Below are 22,155 nucleotides of genomic sequence, written 5' to 3'. Positions count from 1 at the left end.
AAGGAAGGTTTTCATGACATTTGTTTTCATTATTTGCCCCTTTAAAACCTGTGTGAAAAAGCAGGAAGAAAATAATTCCTTTCCATTAGTATCCCAAAATAATGTTTTTTCTAAGAGGTTGATTAAGAAGCATATCTTAGGGCATAGACCCAGCAGTAATAAAGGCTGTATAAGTAAGTTGATAGCGGTATCTTAAGAGTAGTACTATCTCTTATTCTTCTCCCAGTCATACACTCTGAAAGCATTAGCAGGAGAGGTGATGTAAACATTATTTATATAGAAGTTATTTAAGTGTAGAGAAAACAAGAACAAACACCATTTAAATAGAAATAGAGACTGGCACCTCTCATAAAATATGGAGCTCTAGTACGATGCATGGTGCTCACTGTTCGGAAATGTGCTATATCGTCAATTTGCCAGATAATATTTTGAGGATCATTACTTCATCCCTCCTCAGTTGCTCACCCTAGACTCCTGCCAAAAAGTACTCATTAACATGATGATAATAAGTACCTATTTAGATATAACTTTTGAAACTAAAGCAAATCTTCAAGCAATCAGTTATTTCGTTGCATTTGTCAAAAGGACCTCTTTTGGCCTATCTTTGAACATTGATCCATATGTTTAGAATCATAGAGAAGGGGACCAGGGAAGGTAATATACATGTACAGTATCTATATTGTATTTAGTGTGTGTGTGTGTGTGTGTGTGTGTGTGTGTGTGTGTGTGTGTACTTAAAGAAACAACATGGTTGCACAAAAATACTAGTGCAGTTCTGAAATCGGAGATGAAAGAAAAACAAGTCCTGGACCAGAAGGCCTTGTTCATAGTCACCCATGCCTTAAGTCATCTACTGGTCTGGATTACTGCACTGTGCTCTATATATTGTAAGGACATTAATGGAAGGATAGTTACTAAATAATAGGAAATTGTTTTTTTATTCTGCCTCATTCAGATTCCTCTTTGGGTTCTGGGTACCTCATTTACAATTCAGACTAAATTTAGGAAGAGAGAGCAAAGGATCTGGGCACGTTTAGATTTGATAAGACAATCCATGACCCATTGGGTCATTGCTTCAAAGATGTTTTCTTACCAAATTCCTTAAAAATGGCCTTCAACAATGGGAGAGCTTCTAATGTACTGAAGAAATTCTTTAAAATTCAGGGAGATATTCAGAGATATACTTGCCTTGAAAGTAGCCCATGTTGAACGGTACAGCACAGTCAAACATGAGCAGTTAACCAAAGGAAATGTTTGTATTATGTCATAAAATGTTATAACATTTGCCAAATTTTAATTCCATAAAAATTATAGATCCCAGCTTTTGGACACCATTTGTAAGTTAATCCATTTGGTTGAAAAAGTTGCATACTATCAGGGCTTTTTTTCTCATAGAACGCTCAGAACTGCGTTCCGGCACCTTTTTTTTGCAAAAAAAAAAACAAACCAACAACCCAGCTCCCTTATTGGTTTTCCTAAGCCTATTGCAGGGCTAGCAATCTTGGCTCTTTTTATGACTCATAGACTTCAACTTCCAGAAATCCTGAGCCAGCCATGCTGAGGGGAAAGGGAGAGGTTTCCAAGCTGAGCCATGCTGGCTCAGGAATTCTGGGAGTTGAAGTCCTTGAGTCATAAAAAAAGAGCCAAGATTGCTAGCCTGCACTAGAGGAGGTCGTTAAAATTATTTACAGGACTACTTCTTTAGGAACTAAACTTTTAGAATCTAAAAGCTAATTCAGAAAAGCCAACAGGAAAGAACCTCACATTTTTCATCTGCTTCTGTCTTTTGGAAGGTAAAATTAGATAACAAAATAATATATTTCTTATGTTAACATCTCTGCAATGAAATCAAAAGTAACAGGAAAGAAATGAGAAACATTTTTCTCAATGTAATATGTCTAATTTAGCTGATTCTAGAAAAAAATAGTATCTTTTGTACACTCTTGAAAACTATTTTGAATCTAAACATTCTTAAGAATGAAATATTCTTAATTTGGACTTTACTTTTACTGTTTGGACTGTTGTGTGTTTTGAAAAATAGATTATTTAGAATCTAGTTATGTTGCACTTCAGTCTTTAAATAATTAACCTAGTATATACATAACAATATATGATGTTTTCCCTGGTGAGCTTAACATCAATAACAACATTTATTAAAAAGGCTAAAATAATTTCTGGGGGTATTATCTGTATAGTAAAATTTTGGACAAGCAGTGATCATGTTACATATGTGCATAAGCGTAGTCAGTAGCATATGCCTTTTTAAAAATATCAAACATGCAAAGAAAGAAAAATAAGTCCAAAATATCTGTATTACATCCAGAAATGCCAACTTTGCAACCAATATTTCTCATGCATAACTATGGCACCCTAAGGATACCTGCATACATGCAAATGTTTCTCTGGGATCAGTAACGCAACAGGGATTGCTTTTTCCTTCCAGTAACATATACCTAAAACCAGTTTATTGCATTTGGCAATTTTACTAAAAAAAATCTCATTAATTTAATTTGAAATTAAGTGAAAAATTGATTTAAATTATTTTATTAAAACAAATTAATGGCAATTCTTTTATAAAAGGTTGCCTCAAACAAAATGAGTTTGACATGCCTGCTCTAGATAGTTGAATGCTCCAAAATAAATTCTAGACCAGGCCTGTACATGCAGCCTACCAAGCACCCTTGGACAGAGCACAGACTTTTTTTTAAGTAATAAAATCACCACCACTGCCCTGAAAGTCATGTGGCCTAGTGCCTCCATGGCTTACCATGACCACAAGCTCCAACACTGTAGATGCTCCTTTAGTCACCAAATCATTGATTAGGCCACCAGCATTCCTTTGCAGACCACAAAGATTTTTAATTTATCAGTGTGGGCCTTTTCTTTCTACAAGATAATAATAATAATAATAATAATAATAATAATAATAATAATAATAATAATAATAATAATAATAATAATAATAATAATAATAATAATAATAATAATAATAATAATGTTGGAAGGGACCTTGGAGGTCATCTAGTCCAACCCCCTGCTCAGGCAGGAAACCTTATACCATTTCAGACAAATGGCTGGCCAGTCTCTTCTTAAAAACTTCCAGTGTTGGAGTATTTACCACTTCTGGAGGCAGGTTGTTCCACTGGTTAATTGTTCTAACTGTCAGGAAATTTCTTCTTAGTTCTAGGTTGCTTCTCTCCTTGACTAGTTTCCATCCGTTGCTTCTTGTCCTGCTTTCAGGTGCTTTGGAGAATAGCTTGACTCCCTCTTCTTTGTGGCAGCCCCTGAGATATTGGAACACTGCTATCATGTCACCCCTCACCCTTCTCTTCATTAAACTACACATACCCAATTCCAGCAACCATTTCCTATATGTTTTAGCCTCCAGTCCCCCAATCATCTTTGTTGCTCTTCTCTGTATTCTTTCTAGAGTCTCGACATCTTTTTTACATCATGGTGACCAAAACTGGATGCAATATTCCAGGTGTGGCCTTACCAAGGCATTGTAAAGTGGTATTAGTACTTCACATGATCTTGATTCTATCCCTCTGTTAATGCAGCCTAGCACTGTGTTGGCTTTTTTGGCAGCTGCAGCACACTGCTGGCTCATATTTAAGTGATTGTCCACTAGGACTCCGAGATCTCTCTCACAGTTACTACTATTGAACAAGGTACCACCTATACTATACCTGTGCATTTGATTTTTCCTGTCTAAATGTAGAACTTTACTTTTTTCACAATTGAATTTCATTTTGTTAGATAGTGCCCAGTGTTCGAGTCTGTCCAGATCCTCCTGTATCTTAAGCCTATCTTCTGGAGTATTGGCTATTCCTGCCAGCTTGGTGTTGTCTACAAATTTGATGAGTTCCCCATCTATCCCCTCATCCATGAAGATGTTGAAGAGCTGCACAGACCTCTTCTAGATTTTCCCCTTGCCTTTCCGAGTTAACTCTTTGGTCTGTCATTGAGCAAGAATTGACTTTGTAGGGAAGCATATTATCATCTGATGTATATTTAACATATGTTCTACCTTTATTTACCAATTATATAATATTTGTATGCAATCCACATGGCAAGATTTGGGGAAACTTACAATAGAAAAAATATATTTTTAAAATCATAAGATTAAAACATTGCCTGGCCTGTACCGCCTCCGCTGCCCGCATTGTGCAGCCCTGCCATATAGAGTGGGCTCTGCTGCTCCCACAGCACCAGCTGTGCCAGCTCCAGCCCCAGGGAGGGGAGCCTGCCGCCAACACCCTTCGCACCTGTGACTGCAGCAGCACCGCCCCCCCACTCCCCCGCCTCCTGCGCCCGCCAAGATGAGAGTTCCGGCACCTTTTTTTTTTTTTAAGAAAAAAGCACTGCATAATATGATGCACTGTTTTGCCCATTTAAAGGTTATAGACCCAAGAGATTTGGTAGTATATATATATATAGATCAAAGAACACTTAAGGGAAAAACTCACATACCTGAAGTCATGTTATATTGATCATTAATCAGTTACCCAGAGAGATGGTGGAGTATATTTCACAGGACCAGTTTATGAAGAGTTGGACATATATCTGTGTGAAATATTTTAACTTCCTTCTACAAAACAGGGAACTGAATTCAGTACTTTAAACAACCTCTTTTGAATTGGTTAGTCCCATACTGTAAATTCGGCTGATGGGATAAGATGTAACTGGTGCAACTATGAGTCGATTTTTGGCTGCCAGAATTGCAAATCCATTCATAGTAGTGAAAAATAATCAGAAGTTCAATTCCAATTTCTTTCTTATATTTGAGCCTTGAGATATTACTTTGCATATTGTTTCAGCTGTGAAATTGAATTACATATTTGTTACAGTTACCATCACTTTTCACCTGGTGCACCATGACACATCTGTGAGACAAAACTCACAAAGTGATTTTACATTCAGTAGCGAGGTAGAGTGATTTCATAGTTTGAGGTTTAGCCATTTGTGAGAAGCCAACCATTGCCTTATCATATTGTGTGAACTAGACCATTGTGTTAAGCCATTATATGGTTTATTTGTTGGGAAATCGCATGTTTGGTATTTTAGTAACCCAATTTAGAGTCCAAAGTAAGTGAGCCATCAAGTCACAAACATTATTTTAATTAAATGTGGAGAAGGTGCTAGAATAAGTGTCAAAAATAGCATGGTACTATGATAAGACATGTATATTCAGACATAAAATTTCCTTCTTTATGATACATGTTTGCCAAATTACTTCTTCACTGTGAAAAGAGACCACATTTACAAATATATAGATGGAAGTTTTCATGCAATCTGTAATCTGGTATATTATGATGTGAGTTTAATCTCAAGTGATGCTTTCCCTATTTCATTACCAAAATTCTTATTTTCAGATTAGAAAATAAGTGACTTTCAGTCTGTCACTGATCAAATTTAGGTGCAGTATTTCCTGAGGCACAGTATGCATTATTCAATACTGCAAGTAATTTCTGTTAGCATTCAGTGTATTATTGTTGTAACGGACTTGACAGGTTATCTAGAATGGTTTCTGCAGTTTTCCAACATAGGTGAAAAAATGCTACTTTGTGCAAAGAAAATATTTATACAACTAAATTCTAGCACAAACTGCCTATGTTTATTCTTAATTTTATTTTTCAAATGAAATTGATGAACATCGAAAATGTAGGCAGAACAATCTAATTGTTCAATATGAACTCATCTCTAAGCATTTATCTAAAAAAGTAAAATTGTTTTCTAAAATAAACAACCTATATGGTCTCAGCATACAGTATGAAGTTACTAATGAAAATATACAACCAAAGCAACTCATCAATTTTTTTCAAACATCTGTTAGCAGTGCTAGATTTTCACTGTCAGCCCCAATGAATTCTTAAATGCTCGAGACTTACTGCTCTGTTGCTTCATGTTAAGCGACAATTGAAATTTTATCTTAAATACAATGTAGACCTTTTTATTCAATTTCAAGGCTTTTGGTAAAGAAATTCTTACTTTAAAATATTTATTGGTCCTTTGAAGATATTGGAAGTGAGCATAATATAGAATACTGGTTTTCAACTGATAGCTGGTGTACGATGTATAGGATGCAGACAAGATCTAAGTGGTACTCCTGCCAATTACCCCAGAACTTCTGTTTTTTAGTGGCAGAGCCATTTGAGAGAATGCCTCTTTTGTTGCAATAAGACAGAAAGCAATCTCCAGCTGGCTAAGTACTTAGGAATGGGCAGAGGTTGGGTGGCTAAACCGCAAGGCATGATGGGAAGAACAAAACTGGGCAGGCAGGGAAAAGAGGAAGCATGTGTGTTCCACTTGCTAGTTGTTAATCAGGGAACATATGTGCACTCAGTGGCAACTTTCTGGATTCCCTGCTTGGAAATATGGCGATATGGAGGTGATTACAGTCAGCAATACTTGGGATGGAAGAAAGACATGTAGGATTTTTTTGCATGTGGGCAGTATTTATTTTTGAAACTTTTAAGACTTGAGAGAATGCGTGTTGAGAGATAGAGAAGTATAAATAACTATTTTGAGTAATGCTAGTTAAGTTAGAAATTCTTGATAAAAGTGGGAGTTTTCTTTCAATCCTGGTAAAACTCAGATGCTTTGATAGAATAGTTGGTGAGGTGTAAATAAAAAGGATGACAACTGTTGGTCTCGAAAGCCTTGTTGGAATGCCTATTTAAATGTAACTCATTGTTTCAGTTCAGTTTTAATAAATAAGAGACACCCACTTAAACTGAAACTGAAAGTGAACTGGGAACCAACACTGGTAAAAGTATCACAAGAACATAGTCCATCACTGGCATTATTTCTAAGGTCTGCTGATATATATTTTGTTAGCTTGCAGTTAAGAGCCTTGGTGGAGCAGTGGGCTAATGCCTCCTTAAGTAACACCAGCTGCCTGCAATTATTGCATGTTCGCGTCCCACCAGGCTCAAGGTTGACTCAGCCTTCCATCCTTCCGAGGTAGGTAAAATGAGGACCCAGATTGTTGGGGGCAATAAGCTGACTTTGTAATAATGCCGCTTGGGGGTGTGTGTGAAAGCCCTAACAAGCAGGCATATACATAGAATGAAGGCTACTGCTAAGCTTGTAAGCCGCCCTGAGTCTTCAGAGAAGGGCAGGATATAAATGGAATTAAAATAATTTAAAAAATTAGTCTGTATTTAGCCAAATGCAATATACCATTATTCTAATGGCAGAAAGTGAAGAGGAACTAAAGAGCCTCTTGTTGCGAGTGAAGAAGTAGAGTGCAAAACCTGGGTTGAAACTAAACATTAAGAAAACCAAGATCATGGCATCTGGCCCTCTCAATTCCTGGCAAATAGATGGGGAAGAAATGGAGGTAGTGACAGATTTTATTTTCCTGGGCTCCAAGATCACTGCAGATGGGGACTGCAGCCAAGAAATTAAAAGACGCTTGCTCCTGGGGAGGAAAGCCATGGCAAATCTAGACAGCACACTAAAAAGCAGAGACATCACCCTGTCAACAAAAGTGCGTATAGTCAAGGCTATGGTCTTCCCAGTTGCAATGTATGGCAGTGAAAGTTGGACCATAAGAAAGGCTGAGCACCAAAGAATTGAAGCCTTTGAACTATGGTGCTGCAGAAGACTCCTGCGAGTCCCTTGGACTGCAAGGCGATCAAACCGGTCAGTCCTAGAGGAGATCAACCCTGACTGCTCTTTAGAAGGCCAGATCCTGAAGTTGAAATTCAAATACTTTGGCCACCTAATGAGAAGGAATGACTCACTGGAGAAGAGCCTAATGCTGGGAAAGATTGAGGGCAAGAGAAGAAGGGGACGACAGAGAATGAGGTGGCTGGATGGAGTCGCTGAAGCAGTAGGCGTGAGCTTAAATGGACTCCAGAAGATGGTAGAGGACAGGAAGGCCTGGAGGAACATTGTCCATAGGGTTGCGATGGGTCGGACACGACTTCGCAACTAACAACAACAACAACAACAATATACCATTATGCCTATTCATAGGTCAGGCTCTGATTACAAGATTGACTACAGAAGAAAATATTGTAATCTCAAGAAGAGACAGTATGTTCCATATGATTCGGTCTTGGATTAACGGAACATATTCCTGTGCAATACTCTGTGACTCACCAAAGATGTTAAAAAGAAAACCTTATCTTCTGATACTCACCTTTCATGGGGAACAACATTCCCTGCAACAGAGAAAAAGAAGAAGCCTTTGAAAGGTTCTAGTAGGCAGCTGTTGTCTAGACATATCTAACATCAGGATATTTTAAGATACACAAAAAAGTATCCTACTTGTCAGAAGGGATCTAGCATAGAAAGATAATGGTATCTTAAATGAAAGGAATTTGTCTTCTCCAGAATTCTGTTAAAAAAGAGGCTAAAACAAAATGTTGATATACTTCTTGCATAGCTACTGTGGTGAATTAAAGATCCTCATCATTATTATGAAATGTTTTGTTTCATCTAGATCCAGAATCACTGTGGATAATGATATATTTAATTAATAAATAAAAATATACTTTTAAAAAATCCTTCTCTAATCTGGTGGCCTTCCAGATGTACATGACTTCAACTCCTAGAAATCTCAGTGATGGTTATGATGGGCGGGACATTCTGGGAGTCAAAATTCATAAAACTGGAAGGAAGTCAGTTTGAGGTTGTCCTTTTAAAGTATCTTTTTATAACAACTCTCATTAAGCGGTGCTATCAAATACAAACTATTGGATCAAAGTTTAGGGCCCTGAAGTATAAAAGTCTTATGTAATCATCCAAATACTTCCTGCTGAGCTTTTGCTTTCTCTGCAGAGAAAGAAAGAAAGAAAGAAAGAAAGAAAGAAAGAAAGAAAGAAAGAAAGAAAGAAAGAAAGAAAGAAAGAAAGAAAGAAAGAAAGAAAGAAAGAAAAGGGAGATTAAGTGGGAAATAGAGAATTCAGGCCTGTGGATTTACCTTTTCAATCATAGTAGAATTTTTGTTTACAGTGTCCTGTTTGCTGAAGATTATTAGGAGTTATAATCTATCAGATTCAGAGGGTACAAGGATGGGGAAATTGCTTAAAACCAGCCTTACATCATAATCTTTAATTATATGGGATATAGAAACTTACATACCGGTATTCTCCTTATTTCATTTATTTTTATCCCACCTTTATTGTTTTTACTAATAAATAAGTCAAGGCAGCAAACATATGCAAAGCACTTTCCTCTTTCTGTTTTCCACACAAAAACAGCCCCGTGAGGTGGGTTGGGCTGAGAGATGGTCCAAGGTCACCCAGCATGATCCAAGGTCACCCTTTCATGGCTAAGGTAGGACTAGAACTCACCATTTCTTGGTTTCTGTCCTGGTGTCTTAACCACTAGACCAAACTGGTTCTACAACATTTGTTCCTTCCTTACATCATGTTATAGAGCGATATGTTCCTTTAATATAATATTCATTATTTTGTAATGTATGCATATTTCTCTGTTGTAAGAGCACAAATACTAATACATTACCATCTATTATCACGTTAGGCCATTTAAATATAAGGCTATTTAAAATCATACTGGAATAGTATGCAGTGTCTCTGACTATAGGGGATTTCAGTCAAATGCCATGCTAGCTAGAAATTATACAATGCAATACTAGAAGAAAGGTGCAAAATTGGAACAAATTGTATTGATGTTCCAAGCAACGGCTATTCTATTTAATAGCAGCTGATATCAAATAGTTCCAAAGTTTGCTTTTTCCAAGGCAGCATGAATGTTTATGTATTTGCTCAAAGAAACACATTCACAGCATACCACACCATATTTGTAAATGTTTATCTTTTATGGAAGGAGCAAAAAGCTACAGAGAGAGCTTTGTTATTGTCCCAATGAACGCCTGGTATTTTAAACAATTAAGATGAATGGCCCACAATAATGCCAAGGATTACTAATTTGGAATTGTTCTCAAGAGACTTATGATTTGCAGTTTCTTTGAAGGACGGGTTCATAGGAGCTTAAAGCATGCTTAGCCAAGGTCTGACTGAAAAACAGTGTGAAGGTGGTAAAATGGTATGAAAATGAATTGTAGTTTTTAAAGAGGTTGAAATGGACCCAACTGCCACAATGGTCACCATAGGAAAGTTGTACAGTGGAAACAAAAATCTCAACAGAATTCAATATTCTGGAAGGTATACCTGATATCAAAAAATGAGCTGAAACAATGAACACTGCAATAACCTCATCCTTGAACTGGCTTATGACTTTTTAGGTTTTTTATGTTCTTCAATATCAAGTTTATGTTTAACCAACTATTAAATGGTGTTAGCTTTTTCTGTTATGGATGATGTTTACAGATTGCAAGGAATAGAAGAAATTACTTTTATAAGGCTCTTGTTGAAATATACAATTTACTAACATTCCATTGTTGCTGGAGAAGACTCCTGCGAGTCCCTTGGACTGCAAGGCGATCAAACCGGTCAGTCCTAGAGGAGATCAACCCAGACTGCTCTTTAGAAGGCCAGATCCTGAAGCTAAAACTCAAATACTTTGGCCACCTAATGAGAAGGAAGGACTCACTGGAGAAGAGCCTAATGCTGGGAAAGGTTGAGGGCAATAAAAGAAGGGGACGACAGAGAATGAGATGGCTGGATGGAGTCACTGAAGCAGTAGGCGTGAGCTTAAATGGACTCCAGAAGATGGTAGAGGACAGGAAGGCCTGGAGGAACATTGTCCATGGGGTTGCGATGGGTTGGACATGACTTTGCAGTTAACAACAACAAACATTCCATTGTAGAAAGCAACACTTCATTTATGAATTAAGACTTAGTCTATCCCAAGTAGTACCTTTCCTTATTATTTCATTTAACTTTCTGTGTATGTCTTTATGTGTGTATGTATGTGTGTATGTGTACCTGTGTTTGTGTGTGTGTGTATGTGTGGGTATAGACTCACATGTGCATGCACACACACACACAATTGGGACTGGAATTGCAGTCACTAAGTAATATAGTCATAAAGCACTGTGTCACATGACCACACTACTTAGCAAAAGTAGTTTATTAAAGCAACCATGTCTGATAAAAAAAGTCCATGTGGTTACTTCCTGGAAACAAACATAGTTTTAGTATGTCACAGATAGATGCTATATACTTTTGCACATTCAAAAGCACCTCTTTCATAGAAATTCTGAAGCATTGCATAACCTTCCTGATGAATCTCTTCTGTGAAATCCAGTTAGGTTTGACAACAATGGACAGGATGAACTAATGGTTTCCCTCTGCAGAATGCAATTATTATGTTTTTTTTTTATTAAGTAAGTTATAGTGTAATCAATTATGCATATTCATGAACCCTAACTCCACCGTACATCGTTTCAGATATGCCATCTTATTATGTGCAATGTGCAATGCCATAAATTGTGCAAATATTTAGATCTTACCTCTTACCATACCTCTACATATTTCCATTCCTCATTGTTGTTCTTGCTTGCCTATACATTTATCACCAATGTTCATTATCCAACTTTTCCAGAGTTCCTGTATTCATGGAACTGTATGCACAAAAGTTCTCTCCCTATTAAAGCCTAGAGTATGACTTACTGAGTAAAGCAGCATCACATATAGGATACTAAGAGGGTATAGCAATTCAAAGTTCTTTAATCATTGAAACTGTTATTTTTATTATGCCTGGTTTACTGCACTGCTAGGTGCTCTTCAAACTCTTCAGACTCCAAGTCTTTGCAATTATGCATGCCCATATTTGATAATATATCTACTGCTTATGTGCTTTTGTAACAGTCCAGCTAATACTGCAGCTCATATCAAAATATTATACTATTTTATTATTAAACTGTACAAAAATGTAGATTTTAATGTAGGTCTTGGAACCCATAAAACATTTTAGGTCTCATTTAAGATGGAAATGCTTTGATGAAGACTTGTATCTTTTTAATTCTACTAAAATTCCAAACTATGTCTAACCCTGTCTGTGTAGCAGCTGGGTTTCCAATGAGCCAAGAGTTTGGGTTTTAAAGTTATTTTTAATGCAGCTCAGTATGACTCATGCTTAGCAAATCTGCAGGAATGTTGAATATTGGTAGGGCAGGAGATGTCACATTTGGGAAAAAAAATCTCTGTTGATTTCATGAACTGCATTTAGAGATGGGGAAAAAAGCTGGTTGCAGATATTCCTACTGTACTATTGAAGTGATATTCAAATATTCAATTATTCCTTTACATTAACTGTTAAAGTTCTGACTAATGATACCAACGAAGTAAACACAGCTGAGACATTCCAATCTCTAATCCAAAACTTTATTGAGTATATCATATCGGCACTGATGAATAGAAAACCAGTTCTGGCAATATGGTGCCAGAATAATAAGTAAAAACAGTAAAATCTTCCCTCCCCCCTGACAGTCCAGGTCACATTGTCCAATTAGTCTTCGGAAGGTTGTTATGAGAAGTCTCTGTTCGCAATAACATTCCTTGAATGACCTTGATTCCCATGTGGTTAGAATCCACCTGTGCATTCCATCACCCACACCCTTCCCCCCTGGGTCTGTTGGCAAGCAAAGAAGCAACATGTCTGTCATAGCATGAGCATTCTTTGTAGCTTGATATTAACATTTATATTTCTCTTTAACCTGCAATGGTGAGACTTATATGCTGTGTGAATGACGAGTTGGCTTCATAGTCCATCCTCCCAGCCTTCTTATATGTAGCTAAATTTAAATATATATTGAAGTAATATTATGCTAATGAACTAATTGACTCAGCTGTCCATTTACATGCCAAATCTCTCATTAGCATTTTGAATGCAGGACAAAACATAGTCCAGTGCTGAAATAGTTTCTGAGATTCCTGGTTTGTTAAAAAAATCTGTACAAATATCTAAATTTGAAACTAATAATTGTTACAAAGTATTTTGATGGATTAAAAATGTATAAGGCATCTATTTCCTCACTATAAAGAAAAACACCAACTCAGATGTTTTGAGAAGTCTGTTTTCCCTAAATAAGCCAAAGAAACTGGTTGATGAATAATGATTTCATTTTTTTTATTTCAAATATCTTTTAGATTCGAAATAACAGCAAAGCATCCAAGGCTGGATTATGTGAAGGGGATGAAGTGATATCTATCAATGGCAACCCTTGTGCTGAGTTAACTTATTCTGAAGTTCTTGTTCTGATGGAAGGCCTGACTGACACTCTTCAAATGCTTATCAAAAGGTAAAAGAAATTCAGATTTATTTCTTATCCTGATAGAGCACAGCCTCATGAATCACTTTCTTTAAATTATTTTATTTTATTTTATTTTATTTTATTATTTTATTTTATTTTATTTTATTATTTTATTTTATTTTATTTTATTTTATTTTATTTTATTTTATTTTATTTTATTTTATTTTATTTTATTTTATTTTATTATTTTATTTTATTTTATTTATTTTATTTTATTTTATTTTATTTTATTTTATTTTATTTTATTATTTTATTTTATTTTATTATTTTATTTTATTTTATTTTGAAAGTTATATGCCGCCCATCTTGCTTAGAGGTGATTTTTAGATTGTGAATTTAACAGATCTTAATGCCCAGGAAAGTTCAGGTGTTTGTAAGCAGATTCCTAAGTAGCTGGTCACAATCCTTTTGAACTGAGTCCAGAAACACACTGGGAAAAGAATTTCAACACAAAATTGCTGGTATGAGTTCTGTTTCCTTGACTTGCTGCACCATCACCCAAGACAGTAATAATTTTTCAGTTTATTGTTTTCAGAGAAAAAGTGATGTAGGGCCTCATGGAAGTTTATAGAATATACAGTAGGGTTTTGGGTTTTTTTTGCTAATGCTAGTATAAATTCACTTACCACAATGATTTGTTATCTACATGTTTGTTAGAGCAAACTTGCTTACATGAATAATGAAATGGTAATTAATTAAAAGAATTGAGCTTGTAGCCTTAAATCTGGCAAATGGCTTTTGAGTAAACATGGGCAAGACTGATTGTGCTACCAGTTGTAACTTAAAATTGTTTGAGATTGAAAAGAAGTAAAATGTCAAAATAGTTTAAGTAATTTGCAAGGTTATATGTGCTAGACCAGGCAATTTTCAGAATCTAAATAACAACCCCCCCGTACATGGGATCAAAAGAATTAGGTTATCTTTTGTTATTCATTTTTATGGTTTGAGGTGGGCAATAAGTAAGTAAATAAATAAATAAATGTCAGGTTATGTGTCATTGCAAGTTGAGCAATGATTAATCAGATTAATGTTTTTCCATATCTTATTACTGTATGTAGTTTTATTCTAAGTAATTATATTTCAGTATATAGAATTTAAATTCCTTAAAATCAGGTTTGTAGAGATATATGGTATTTCTATAATGCAACATTTATTAATGCAAATATAGCAGCTAATCATAAGGTAATGTATTGTATATGAAGACTTTCTGGTTTTCTCTTCTAAATTACAGTTCTTGGATTCCTTCCTTCCTTCCTTCCTTCCTCCCTCCCTCCCTCCCTCCCTCCCTCCCTCCCATTGAAGCATTGACTAAATCAGTTAAATAACTGTATCTCAATTGCACCCATGTTAAGTACTGTATAGATACTGTAACATATATAACAGGGAAAGAGAAATAAGAAGAATCACTCATGTCTTCTTGGCCAATTTAATTCCTATTGAATTGCATAATCAAAGTAATATTAGCAAAATATTAGTACCTATATTGTCAGGACAGAGAAAAGGGCTTAGGATATCTACAGTAAAGTCCCTTCCACAGAACCACTGTCTTTACGTAGCCTTTTCCCAATTCTAAGCAGAGTTTTGTGCTCTTGCACATTTCTCCTTGTCTTAAAGTATCCAAACAAATTAAAAATGGGCTTCTGTGTGGGCTTCTCTGTGGGGACATCACAACAATGATTTTCAGGGAGCCAGAAGGTAATGAGGATAGGGGGAAACTGTCCCAGAGCTCCAAAGGAGATATTGCAAAACTGTTTTTCAGCATTTTCTCTGCAGGAGGAGCTGAACTGGTGGATTTCTGAATTTAACCGGCTCAATAAATGCCCCAGAGCTTCCTAGAGACACTCACAGGTGATACCAGTTTTGAATTGGTGCAACATTCATATTGGGAAGGCTTCAGAGAGAGAGAAGAATGAGTGTAAAAGAACTGGAAATGATCTCCTGGGTCATCTTTACCAATTAGTAAACACATAACTAATTGGAGTTTGTGGAGAATTGAGCAAGTTGAGTTTACTGATCAAATTCCTTACAGGAAAAGTAATTATTTGAGGAAAGTACCTGATTCTTACCAATAAGTACCAGATTTTGTGTGTCTGTGTGTGTGTGTGATAGTGAGACTGCAGAGCAAATAAGTCCATATAAATACATAAACATAAAGGTTTTCAAAATCCAGTCTCTGTCTCTCTGTCTCTCCTCCCACCCACCCCCACCCTTCTCTCTCATTAGTCTCATTATACATTTCCCTGCATATATACAATCCAAGAACGCAATCTACCAATAAAGATTAACAATTATCTGGCTTATCACCAGTCTTCCTTTTTACAAGGAAATGTTTATGAATTTATTTTGTATATGTGTGGAGCACAAGCATTGATTATCCAAGTAGCACAATGCGATGAAAACCAGCTGCAATCACAGGACTTCATTTATATCGATATATCTTCTTTTCCACATCTTATTTATGTTAGCCATTACAGTGCAGCCTCCCAGGTTTAGCCTGATGCTTTAACCACTACACTAAACTGGCTTGTTTTCTATATATACCAGTAATACTAATATGTAAAATAGTTTTCCAGGTCATGAATATCAAATTTTGCACACTTTGTTGTATATTTGTATATTTGCAGATTCTCCAATGGGACAAATGAAACTTTAAGTCCTGAACTAGAAAATGAAAACCTCACTGACATTAAAGATAAGGAATATAAAGAAAGCACCACCCTACAAATCAGAACAACAAAGCCAAGTCCCCACCAGGAATTGCAGATCATAGTGCCAACTGAGGAAACACTCCCAACAAACACAGAGCAAACTATTGTGGATTTTTCTGGGGCAAAGCAAGAAATAATCCCCTGCTACAAAATCCCTCCCAAAGTGATCGAAGCCCCTAAAGTACACTGCACGGAGGCGTCTGCCATCTCTGGGGGCAAGCCTGGCTCTACAGTTGAGTTACAGTTGTCCTTTTCACCTGACAGGAATAAAAGCAGCAGCGCTGGGTCTGGTCTGACTGTTGTGGAGGTCCAAGAGAGCAAGCCTCTGGAAACAGGATCGGTCCTAACACAAGAAGCGACTAGCTGGGTAAAAGAGCCTTCTGCCCAGTGGACAGGCAAGATAGTCCAGATTTTTGGTGGCAAAGAGTTCCAAGCAACTCATGAAGGTGAGAGAAAGGAACCCTCTCTCACTAAGGTGGAAGTGATTCTGGACTGTTCTGACCAGGCAAAAGAAGCATCCAGGTCTCTGGCTGAAAAGGGGTGTGTAGAGTCTCAAGTGGAAGGAGGGCAGTCAGAAGCACCTCCTTCTGTGGTCTCCTTTGGAATCTCATCAGAAGGCACAGAGCAGGGGGAAGACGAACAGCCCTCTGAAAAGGAACCCAGCAGACCTCACAAACACCGGGCAAGGCACGCCAGTAAGTACAGTGTGGCTAAACTAGGGTGGCAGAGCACGAGGGTTATACTTTGTGAAAGGCAATCTGGCAGAGAACAGTTGCAACCATCTGCTTAGGAGCAATAAATATTTCAAAGAGGAATTACCTAAATATGTCTTCCTTTTCTTCTTTCTCTCTCTTCTTTAAACAACTGCCGTTTCTTTATTCATGTTTTAAAACTGTTTTTGCAAACTCTGCTAAAATAAATGATAACAAGCAGACAATATGTTTTGTAACTCTAACTGGAGAGCACATTTTGGAATACAAAGCTGTTCGTGTCTGAGATATTGATTACTAACTTTCTTCTTCTGGATATGTTTGTATCAAAAGTCTACTAGATAATTTAAGAAGGGCTTAAAAGTTAACTTTTTAAAAAATCCCAGAAGAAAACAAGAAAGAAAAGCTACATTTCATATGAAAGGGAAGGGAAGGGAAGGGAAGGGAAGGGAAGGGAAGGGAAGGGAAGGGAAGGGAAGGGAAGGGAAGGAAAGGAAAGGAAAGGAAAGGAAAGGAAAGGAAAGGAAAGGAAAGGAAAGGAAAGGAAAGGAAAGGAAAGGAAAGGAAAGGAAAGGAAAGGAAAGGAAAGGAAAGGCCCAAGAAGTGAGGTTTGATGATGCTTGCTGAAAGTTGCTTTGACAGACACTAGCATGTGTATTTTTGGCTAGTTATATGATCCTTTCAGTTTTGCAAAGCTTCCCTAGTTTGTAAAGTGAACTTACTATTCCTTTTGCTTCATATACCTGGAAATCAATGCAAAATCTAGGCAAAGACTGCAGTTGGAAGTAACCTGAGGACCAAACAGTAATAAAATTTGAGAAGACTAACTCGAAATATATTTTGTCAAAGCATCTGCTTGTTTATTCAATTCTATTGTTGGCATCTGGGCAATCATTTCTGACTATTTCAAGAATTCCATCAAGGGATTTCATTGCAAAATGGCCAAGGCATGATGACATACTCTAGCCCTGAGCTATCTTAACCGAGCCTGCCAGGTTAGGCATCTTCATCCATTGCAAACTCCTCCATATGTATATTTTTAGGACAACAGCCATTTGTAGTAACCTGGGGATTAAATGGTTGCTTAGACCTAAAGTGTCCATATGCGATCCACATATTTATATCATATTAAATGATATATAAAGGAAGAGCACACATCCTTGGCATTTTGGCATACTTATGCTTGACAAATTACATCATTACTTTAAAGAGAAATGAGTAGAACAAAGCAACCATACTAATATTTTTCATCTGATATGCGGAGATACTTTAGTTTGACTGTGTTTAGGATTTCAACACTTAACGTGAAAAGAGAAAAGAAATCCATTCCTTCTAAAAATAGATTTCCATGTCACAAATTAATTTAGGAAGCCCTTACACTACAGTTTCAAGGACACTTTGTAAGCGGTTATAAGAGTACATTTATATGGCTATTGACAAGCATATCTACAACACAGCAACGTAACAATAGAGATGCTTTATGGAGCCTGAGGTAAAATAGCAAACTGAGAGCCAACTATTAGGACATCTAGGTTTTGACTCTGATAAAGCAACAGCAATTTGTTACCTATAATGTATTATTATTACAATTTCACTACCATGGAAGAGATCTCAAATTCCAAAATAGCCTAACTGGTTGGGGTGGTGCTAGTGCCATTTTATGTTTCTAATCTCAGTCTAACTCTTGAGCAGCCTACAGTTGAATAAAACGACAGAGCATGTACATGTTTTGTGACATAAAATCAAATAAATAACCATCCCACACTTTATCACTCTGGCAGAGCTACTTACAACAAAAACGTATGCAGTTAGACTAACATTTCTCAAAAAAAATATAATTATATATATTGATAGTTCTCTAATGTCTCTCTAATGCATTGCAATTATCTGCATCCTTTATTTTTTGCCAAATATGTGTGAATTCTATGAGCCAATCCTATGTATGTGTTCTCAAAAGTACGTTCCTATCCATAGGACTGATTCTGTGTAGTTCACATAAAATTAGAGCTTAGTTTCTATTTCCTAATATTTGGACAAATATCTTTGCATTGCAGAATGAGTGATACTTGTGCTAAAATGTGAAAATGTAATATAACAGGCAATGAAGATTAAATTAATTAATTTAAGTAATTTATCTTATGATAAACATAATATTAGCAACTTCTAGCAGTTGCTTCAAGATAAACACAGGTTTCTATCATCTTCAGCTCTTAAAAATGTTATTAGCAGCCTAATTGTATATAAAATTTATGTTCATTTTAGATTATAAACTCTATTGTTTAGTATTTTTGTTCCACATTAGTTTAGCTTTAAACTTTCTTAGTCAGGTATATTCCCAATCCATAATCAGATTCAGTGGCGTAGCGTGGGTTGTCAGCACCCGGGTCAAGGCAAGTAATTTGCGCCCCCTAACCCGTGGATTTTAGCACTCGAGTCTCTTCCACTAGCTCAGGAATTCTGGGAGTTGAAGTCCATGAGTCATAAAAGAGCCAAGGTTGCCTACCCTTGAGTTAGGTTCAAGGCAAAAAAGGGTCTCTGGAGAAGAGGGAAAATGCTAGTTTAAAACTGAAACAAGGCAACTTTAAGGTGCCTCAGCTGTGATTTAGGATGAGACAAAGAGAGGACATGGCGTTGAAAATGGTTAATGGGGCATGTTTGTTCCACTCTTAGTGGATGTCAAGATAAACCCCACGAGAGAATGACCTTACAACAGATGTGAATAGGCTTGGACTACGTTTGTAGATTGAGTGCATACATCACATGGAGCGATGATGGGCTTCATCAAGATTTATGATCCCACAATTGGCTAGTTTTCTCCATCTTGTCCTAAACCCTGGATACCAACCACGGTTTATGGCTTAGTATGTGGTGTGGGGTGACCCAACATGTTAGGCAACAAACAATGACTTCCAACTTACAATGCCTCAGCTTCCCAAGGTTATTCCAAAGCCGGAAAAGCCAACCAACCCACCCTGCAGCTTTGCCTGCTTAGGCTGAACCCCAGGAGTTCATACTTGCTGTGGCGCCTGACCTATTTTCTGCCCAGACGCTGCTTATCCAAGCCAAGCTGCCTCCTTCTCTTTGGCACCTCGCCCCAAAGATTCGCCGGACTGGCTGGAAACTCTCGCTGCTGGCAACGTGTGTCGGGGGGGCGTCCTGATCGCCTCCTGCAGGGGGAACCGAGTGGCCCCAGAGAGTCAATATGGCAGGAGGAGGAGGAGGAGGAGCAGCAGCAGCAAGCAGCCGCAGGTGCGGCAGCTGCAGTTGTTACCTTTACCTCCGGGAAAGGAGGAGACGGGGGCGGGAGCTGGGTCGGGGGGGCGGGCTTGCAGGTTGAGAGCCAAGCGGAGGAGAGCCGCGGCGGGAGAAAGAGAGGGAGGCGAGACGCCGCCAAGCCTCCCCACCCCCACCTGAGAAAGGAGGCGATCCGCAGCCGCGAGAGGACGGGATCCCGCTCTAGCTGGGCGCAGCGAATGCGGTTGCTTTCTATGCTCCGCCCACTCGCTCGCTCCTCCGACCCTCGGTGAAGCAGAATCGTCCCCCTCCAGCGAGCTTAATGGGCGCCCCCCCAGATGTTGCACCCAGTGCGGCCGGCCCCCCCTGCACCCCCCACGCTACGCCACTGCTCCGGCGAGCTTAATGGGCGCCCCCCCAGATGTTGCGCCCGGTGCGGCCGGCCCCCCCTGCACCCCCCACGCTACGCCACTGATCAGATTGCATTGATAAAACATTTGCTCAGATTTGTGTTCTCATTTAAAAATAAATGTGTTAGAAAACATGCTAAATATTTGTACAAGTCTTACTTTTGAGGAGCAAAGGGAATCAAAAATAGGTTTTCATAATATTTTGGGATTGTATTTGAAACTGGACTAAGTAGGCTACTCTGTTTTATAATGAATTGCTTTTAAAACCAATTGCAAACATGATTTGTTACATGTTATGAAAAGCTACACAGACATAAACCCTCTTTGTATGTTCATTCCTACTTGGACTCCAATAATTCATCAACTTATTTTTCAGCCTTGATTTGCCCTTAATTTAAATTACTTTCATGGTTACTTTCAGACAGTTTGATAGTAAGCTAGCCAATGGTTTCTTGTACTATCTGCACTTCATCAGTAATACATTCTATAAGCCAGATCTGCTTGGTCCCTTTGAATCTGATATTTTCATTTCAATGAACATCACATCACAGCTTGGCCATGATATATATATAGTCTGTAGCCTATATAGTCTATAGCCTGCCTTCATGAGACTTTATCCAGCTATCTATATAAATTTGTGACCTGTTGTCCTGAATGCTCAACATGGACATTGCATTTCAAATCAGATAGCAATTATTCAATAAAACAAGAGAAAAAAATAAAATGTATTGCTTATAAAAATAAATGAAAATAAATAAAACAAATAAATTTTATGAAAATAAATCATCTATTGGTTTACATGTCTTCCAGTTTGCCATTGTCAACCATCTGGTATTTCAGAATATGTTCCTGATAGGGACATACTGTTCATTCTAAGAATGCACATTGGCTAAATTATTCTCTCTAGAGTCTAAAGAAAATGCCAGACTAAATGGCGAAGGATCCATTGCGTGCTGTCATTTCCTTGCTCTAGGTCTGGAGACCTCAACATGTCACCTAGAGACCTAGTGTGTAATCTTTGGTGTTAGCAAGCTTCCTTTTCCCTCCTGACCTTTTAGATATTTCATACTATTTAAAAATTAAAAGAAGGGGAGTATGCAAATATGCCAGTTTCAGGATCATTTGAAGAATGCCTCTATGATATACATCATGCCCATAAGAATTTTTAAATTGTGGATGGCCACAGTCCAGTTCTTCATTCAAAAAAAAAAAGTAGCACAGTGTCTAGAAAATGAGGACAGGTAAGCAGAGAGGAGGTGATAGGTAGCATTTTGATAAACTGGTCCCTTGAGGCTGATTATTCTCACATGACTGATTTTTATGAATTTTATACATACATACACACAAACATATTGCCTCTCCAAATTCTGCAAAATTGTGAGAGTTCCCACATGTTTTCACAATTCCAAATCCCAAATAACCAAGGGTTATTTTTATATTATTGGTTAGGAATGGCATAAAATAGTCATACTTTATTTTGGGAATTCATATACACACTCACTCACACACACTTTAAGTCCCACGGTTACCACTTAGAATCTATATGGTCTGATCTAACAGTATATTGATGTTATTGCCTCTGAAGTCTCTGCCTGGATGTGCATTATCTTGAATATTGAGCTAGAAGAGATTTATTACATTCTGCTCCCTTTTACTCATAGGTTGGTAATAGACAATAATTAAACAGTGTAATTTCATGGAGAGTAGTGTAGGTTTCTTCTCCTGGGCCAGTCCCTCTCTCTCAACCCTAGGAAGCAGGCAGTGGCAAACCACTTCTAAAATCTTGCCATAAAACTGCAGGGGCTGGTCAAAGGAACAAAATAAATTAAATTAAAAAATAGTTTAATTTTAAGTTAAAAATAAAAAAATCAAATTCTAATAAAGCACAGAACAAGAAA

The 22,155-nt window shown here is 37.4% G+C and overlaps 1 protein-coding gene across 1 annotated transcript in view; it reads left to right on the top strand.

The window, feature by feature from the left end:
• SYNPO2 (synaptopodin 2) overlaps window positions 1-22,155 on the top strand; it is a gene marked incomplete at its 5' end in the record, with an annotated part of 109,403 nt that overhangs the window by 69,775 nt on the left and 17,473 nt on the right. The window contains 2 exons of the mRNA XM_081332242.1: window positions 13,032-13,183; window positions 15,820-16,598. Coding sequence (XP_081188368.1) covers window positions 13,032-13,183; window positions 15,820-16,598 — 931 coding nt within the window. The remainder of the gene's footprint in view (window positions 1-13,031; window positions 13,184-15,819; window positions 16,599-22,155) is intronic.

Source organism: Vipera berus (genome assembly GCF_964194415.1).
Source record: "Vipera berus genome assembly, chromosome: 7".
Lineage (NCBI taxonomy): Eukaryota > Metazoa > Chordata > Lepidosauria > Squamata > Viperidae > Vipera > Vipera berus.
The sequence above is the reverse complement of the archived record's forward strand: the minus strand, read 5'-3'. Positions and strand labels throughout refer to the sequence as shown.